The following is a 7,091-nucleotide window of genomic DNA, read 5'->3' on the forward strand; positions in this document are numbered from 1 at the left end:
ATCGATGGCTTTGTGTACATGTCAATGCGTGAACAAAGTACCCCTATCTCTATGCCTGGAAACAATATAGCTAACAAGCTTTTTGATATCATGTGCAAGTCTTGCTTGTCGTACATCATGTTGTGGTCTTCTTTGGTGTGTAATAGATGATCCCATGCTTGAAGATCCAGGCAAAGTTTCTTCAAATGTATAGTTGTGGTAGGCTGCCATTAATTCCACCTTTAGCAATTTTAGATATTTTTTCACAACAATTGTGATTCTAAGTCTTGATACAATAACATACTCATGTTTTATTTGTGCAACTCATAGTACACGCGTTCAATTGCAAATTGTATATTAGTACGAGGATGCAATATTTAGCATGCCATCATGTGCAGACTTTTTTGATAGCACAAGGATAAAGTGCATGTTGTGCTCCCTATGTTTTGTTGTTTGTGCAAATTATATGATATCACAAGGATCTAAAGTGAGGTAGGAAATTTGTCTTCACTAAAGTGTTTTTTACATCAAATCGATTTTATTCCTAAAATAATGGACATGTCATTTACAAGCAAATGAGAAGTAAAATCAGGGATTTCATCATCCTATGAACCTGAAAATCTATTGCAAAAGGAGTTCTTTGCTATTTTGTCTGCCACCTGATTTGCCTCTCTGAAACAGTGTTTGAAGGATATCTTTGTAAAATGCACAACCAGTTGTTTGCACTCCGTGATGGTTGCTACCTTAGGACCTAAGTAGTGCTCATTCTGGTTGATAGTATCAAAGGCAAAGGAACAATCGGACTCAATTTCCACCTTAGAACAGTCGATATGGCCCGCCAAGTATAGTCTGTTCCTTATTGCAATTAGCTCTGCATAATCCACATCACGAATATTGGGCACAAACCAACTTGATGTGGCTATGAAATCACCCTGGTCGTCACGAGCCACAGCTCCACAAGCACCTGAGAGTGTTTCATAATGAAAGGAGGCATCAACGTTTTTCCACATGATCACTCTTCCTAGTTGGACCTTTGGGAATGACTGGTCTTAGGTAATTCATCGCCAAAACCCTGATAGATAGTGCAGTTTTCTCACGCGTCTGGACTTGAACCCCCCTCACTATTTTGCGCCGTTGCCACCATATATACCATGCCGCTATGATGGCAAGATCCGCCCTTAGTAAATCTCCATCAACGCCTTGTAGTTTCGAGATAATCTCCATGGTAATAGATCCCGATCTATCCTCTATTACAGCCGTCTGAATGACTTGCAACAAGCCCAACTGATCCCAATCTTGCAGTTCTCGTCGCCATTTAAACAAACGCCGTTGGATGTCTTCATCTCCGATCGAACACACCGGGCATTGAGGTGAGCAGAGAATGTGCCGATTTGCTAGTACCCACAAGCATGGGAATTTGCCGTGCAAAACCTTCCATGCAAAATTCTTAATCTTTCCTAGTATTTTCAGCCTCCACATATCCTTCCAAACATAGTTAACTTGTTCTCTATCTTGACAATCAGCTCTCATTACACGCGTTCTGTGTTGATGCTCGAACTCCTTATGGTAAGCAGACCGTACAGAAAAAATGCTTGATCGTGTATAATTCCAAGTTATAAAATCTTCTGTCATATGAGCATTCAAACGGATTTGTAGGATCTTGTAGACATCAACAGGTGAGAAAACATCGCGAATAAGAGCCTCATCGCCGTGTCATGTGTTAGGATTTATTAAATCTTCCATCTCGGAGAGCATTGTTGCACCCCTATCTGTGATAACTTGTCTTCACTAAAGTGTTGTCTACACTTACAGGCTACCTACGCAATTAACTTGTGGAGACCTCCCACTAACCAATTACCGCCACCGAATTTAACTGAGGACCCTCTCCCATGATTTCCCTCCAACCAAAAAAATGCCAGGCAAGCCCGTTAGCTGATTCCCTAAGATGTCGTCCCTATGTGTAGCATTGTTCCTAGTGCTAACCATTATGTGATTTCATTCTTGTAACAAATATTATTTCCTTTTCACTGACTGTGTGGACGATAACCTTATATCTCCCTAAAACTTATGTCCTTTTACTATATGCTCATAGCCTCATACAAACACGAATCTGCACTTGCACTAAACGTTGCTTCTAGCATCCATGTGCTCTCTCTCTCTCTCTCTCTCTCTCTCTCTCTGCGCGCGCGCGCGTGTGTGTGTGTTTGACTAGTGTGTTTTTTATCATGAGACATGAGCACATTAGCGAAGGAACGATAGACTTTCATGTTGTATGTACCGAAGAGCATGTAAATCTCTAACTTATTTTTCGTGGGTGAGCAAATCCGGTTTGCCTCCAGGTGGCAGCCGGCGACTGGCCACGCTGGGGACGCTGGATGCCGACCCATATCCGGAGGCATCACGGCGGCCAATGGGGTCGCGAGGACGTGTCGCGCCCCGCATCCACCAGTTGTGCCCCGCGCACCTCAGTCGCCGTATAAAGATCCACCTCGCGCACCGGACATCTCCACCCAAACACACACCATCCACCAGTTCATCTCACTGAGCTCGCAGGCAGCCCCAGCCACCAGCGAAATGGCCGCGTCGGCGCTGCACCAGACGACCAGCTTCCTCGGCACCGCCCCGCGGCGCGATGACCTCGTCCGCAGCGTCGGCGACTTCGGCGGCCGCATCACCATGCGCCGGACCGTCAAGAGCGCGCCCCAGAGCATCTGGTACGTACTGCTAGCATGTCCCATGCTTCTCTTCTCTCTCCCCCCGCCGAACATATATCACAGGACTAATGCACCGTGCTGATGGATGGATGAATGTGTAGGTACGGCCCTGACCGTCCCAAGTACCTGGGCCCGTTCTCCGAGCAGACCCCGTCGTACCTGACCGGCGAGTTCCCCGGCGACTACGGGTGGGACACCGCCGGATTGTCGGCTGACCCAGAGACCTTCGCCAAGAACCGGGAGCTGGAGGTGATCCACTCACGGTGGGCGATGCTCGGCGCCCTGGGGTGCGTGTTCCCGGAGATCCTGTCCAAGAACGGCATCAAGTTCGGCGAGGCCGTGTGGTTCAAGGCCGGCGCCCAGATCTTCTCCGAGGGCGGCCTCGACTACCTGGGCAACCCCAACCTGGTGCACGCGCAGAGCATCCTGGCCATCTGGGCGGTTCAGGTGGTGCTCATGGGCTTCATCGAGGGCTACCGCGTTGGTGGCGGCCCCCTCGGCGAGGGCCTCGACATCATCTACCCGGGCGGCGCCTTCGACCCACTTGGCCTCGCCGACGACCCCGACACCGCCGCCGAGCTCAAGGTGAAGGAGCTCAAGAACGGCCGCCTCGCCATGTTCTCCATGTTCGGCTTCTTCGTGCAGGCCATCGTCACCGGAAAGGGACCCGTTGAGAACCTCTTCGACCACGTCGCCGACCCAGTCAACAACAACGCGTGGGCCTTCGCCACCAACTTCGCCCCCGGAAGCTAAATGTGTTTAGCCATCCGTCCGTCCGTCCGTCCATCGGACGAGATATGCATGTGTACTTGTACGTCGTGGATCAACGTGTAGCTGCACGTACTTTGTGTTTTTATTTGTACCGTGATCGAGCGAGCGAGAGGTCCTCTCGCTAGCTGTGCGCAATGTAAATTAATTAAGCACAAGGTGTGCACGAGGGAATGGACGGAAGAATCGTGTGTCATCACTCAAGATCATCAACTGGCATGGCGCGCGCGTATACGGCATATATGCACTACAATAGAGAAGATGACAAGCACGAGGCTACAGGTATATGATAGACCTTGGATCGGAGTAGGCTAGTAGATTCGGTAACCTACCTTCTCCAGCGGATGATGAACTCGAGCCGGAGGCCATCGTGGAGAGGGCGATGGTGGCGATAGCAGAGAGAGGTGAGGTGGTGGTGGTGCTTCCCGTCGTATCGCGCTAGCCCCAGATCGGTAGGGATGTAGGTGGGGTTTGGCGGCGCACGATGAATCTTGTATCGTGTGCGGCCGGCTCCCCACCCCTTTATATCTAGCGCGGCGACAGGGGCCCACCAACCATGATTTGGTTGGGCGCCCCCGACCAGGGCACGAGTCAGGGGCCCGTTCGACCCGTTGGGTTCGAACGGAAGAGAGATCAACCTAACAGTATACTCCCTCTGTACCGAAATACTTGTAGTTGGGGAAAACTAGTACAGAGGTAGTAGTTTTTAAATGCAGCTACTTAGGTATATATGGAGGGAAGCTGACGTCTGGCATGTTTGGGGCGGTCTATTAAGTTTTCCAGAAATTTGGTCATCGAAAATGCATGAACAAACATTTTCGGTCTTTGACTTTTTCGTTGTTCTGTCATCGGTCTTTTCGAGGTGGTCTTTCGGTCACGACCATATAGACTGATTAGGTGAGCACCAACGGGCGGCAAGATAGAAGCCAGGAGCCCATGAGGATTCCATGACATCGTTCTTCAGCTGTCGTGGCCCTTTCTAGTGCCGCCATGCCACCGGCCAATGGCTAGGGTTAGCCGGTGAACTGTATGTTTACGTGCAGATTCAGGCATTCAACCTTCCAAGTTCTAGGTTTCCAGCAACTCGCGATGTAGACTATACACTGGGCCTTGGCAAGTTTTGGATCATTTGCACTCGGGCCTTGGCAAATTTTGGATCATTGGCAAATGGGCCTTGGTTAATTTTGGGCCATATGCACGCATGTTGTCCCGTTTATTAGGGGAAGCTGGTTAACAAACAACAGTGACCTAGCTCATCGAAATTAGTTCAGTCTTCTACATTTAAGTCAATACATTTTTTATTTCAGGTTTTACGGTTTTGGGGCTTTGGGCTCCGATCTTCGGTTTTCGTACATGACTTATATGGAGGGCAATACAAAGAGTCCTTGAAGGACAAGAAAATGAGTATGGTACCAACATGAAGTTGCACACAAGTCACACTACTTCTAGCATGAGCCACTGTTCTGTTCAACACAATAATAGGATTCAGAGCCCAATTTAACACAAACTTTAAATCAAACATAATTCTCCTATCTAGGAACCAGCCACAGACAATCCTATTGATGGAAGATGTCATGTTGGCGACGTGAAGCACTCCAAATTCTCAGATCCTCTGCTCATACAACGACAAGATTGTTTTTAACATTCGCCTACTCATGCTTGGTGCCTCTTCATTACTTCTTTTCTTGCATGTATTCTCGCATTTAAAAAATATCAGCATTTGAAAGATGGTCATTGGTGCATATGTGTAGGACGTCAAATTTTCATTTATTCACATGCTAATGAAAATACATGCCAATATGTTTGTTTATTTTGTGATGAACTATGTTCTGGCACAACAGATCCCCATATTTGAGTACTTGACTAACTCAAGATCCGAAGAGCCGACGTCGAACAAACATAAATCTCTTGTCGATGCATCTCTAGCCCGTGTAGGTTCGTGCAATGATCATGTTGTTTGTTCGATTTTTGAATTGCAGCCTCTTCTTGTTTTCCTTTAGATTGGAGGTTGAATAATCCATCACTGGTGGGGGATATCGCTCCATCACCTCTGCATCTCCCTTTGAGAAGAGTTCTGCTATCAATTCCAACCACACTTTAGCATGGCCATGGTGTACCATGCCGCCACCATCGTCGTATCATATGTCATAATAGATATGTAAAAGTCTATCCATGTGTCTTCCATTTTCGTTCAGAAATTGTTCTTTGTCCCATCTCATTTTGTTTCTTAACCGGGATTGTTTCTATTATTTTTGGACAAACAGTTCCAACCGTATATGTTGTCATATCCACGACTATGATTTATTATATTAAACATTTTTTACTTGTAAACAAAATACATTTCCTCGACATATGAATTTTACAACTGCAACTTTGATTATAGTTAGAAAAAATTACCATGTAATAATGCAAACAAGATTAAGATACACTAAACTTTTATTATGTAACTTTAACATTGATTAAAGAAAATTCACTTGCAGTAATTTGAAGCAAATAATGCAAATGAAGTGCTATTAGTTATTTATATTTATGAGACACTAACACTTAGAAAAAACATACGTTAAACAAAAAGGTTTCCATATTAGAGAAAAGTAAGAAGCGTGTGAAACCGCATGTCATCACACATTAATTTGTGCCACTCAAATGAATTGGAGATATACTTATGTGCTTGAACTTATTTTACTTCCCCTAACTATATAGCTTATAGAGGTTTCGAGAATGCATTGTTGTCTATATGAGAAGTAAGTAAATTAAATATATAGTAATCAATGTGCTAAATGGAAATCTTATACTACAAAATACTATCGAGGATCTTGTACTAAAATTGTTGAGTTACTCATTTCTCTTTCTTTCATGGACAAATATGCCTTTCTTGTGCCTGGGTTCAACAATCAGCTTGCATCACATGCATACATTGTGCTTTGGGTGAACGCCCAATTTCGGTCTCACAAATGAATGGTAGTGAAACTAGTTAGTCACACACTTATTTTGTTGTTGAAGTCAAGTTTCTAGCTATGTATTAATGTATATTATGTCTAATAACATGACAAATCTGACCACATATATTAATGGGTCTCTATGATAATTTGATCGTAATTTGTGCTGGGGGTTGAAAGGGGGGTAGTAAAGCTCTTTGGTGGGTATGGGACAAGATCGTTAAACTAAAGGTCATAGAAAAAATTGGTTTTCAGGACCTCGGGATGTTTAATCAAGCACCGCTTGTTAGACAACATGCATGGAACTATTTTAAAAGCTAAATATTTTGCTCCCACTCTTTGTTGGAAACGGTGTTCCCCTAGAAGGCATCTTCGAGTTGGCAAGGCATTCCTCATGGTATGGAGCTTTCGAAAGGGGTGTCATTTTTTGAAAGTTTACTAGGGGACGATTTTAATATCCAGAGGGATAATTGGATTTCCCATGCGCCTTGCTTACAAATTTTGGGCAAAAAAATAGGTCTTGCTGGAAGTTGTCTCGAATTTGATGCTCATGGGCTTCATCAAGGGTTACTGCATTGGTGGTGCACTGTGAGTGATGGCCTCCACAAGGTTTACCCTGACGGAGCCTTCCATCCACTTTGCCTCAATGCTGACCCTAACACTGTCGCCAAGCTCAAGGTCAAAGAGCTCAAGA

The 7,091-nt window shown here is 45.4% G+C and overlaps 1 protein-coding gene across 1 annotated transcript; it reads left to right on the forward strand.

The window, feature by feature from the left end:
• The first annotated feature begins 2,471 nt into the window (after positions 1–2,471).
• On the forward strand, positions 2,472–3,665 carry LOC119311303 (chlorophyll a-b binding protein, chloroplastic). Its single transcript, XM_037586948.1, has 2 exons — positions 2,472–2,693; positions 2,795–3,665. Exons 1-2 carry the CDS (start codon positions 2,554–2,556, stop codon positions 3,444–3,446), a joined length of 792 nt encoding a protein of 263 aa, XP_037442845.1. The 5' UTR covers positions 2,472–2,553; the 3' UTR covers positions 3,447–3,665.
• The last annotated feature ends 3,426 nt before the right edge of the window (positions 3,666–7,091 follow it).

The sequence above is a fragment of the Triticum dicoccoides genome, chromosome 5B (assembly GCF_002162155.2).
Source record: "Triticum dicoccoides isolate Atlit2015 ecotype Zavitan chromosome 5B, WEW_v2.0, whole genome shotgun sequence".
NCBI classification, from domain to species: Eukaryota; Viridiplantae; Streptophyta; class Magnoliopsida; order Poales; family Poaceae; genus Triticum; species Triticum dicoccoides.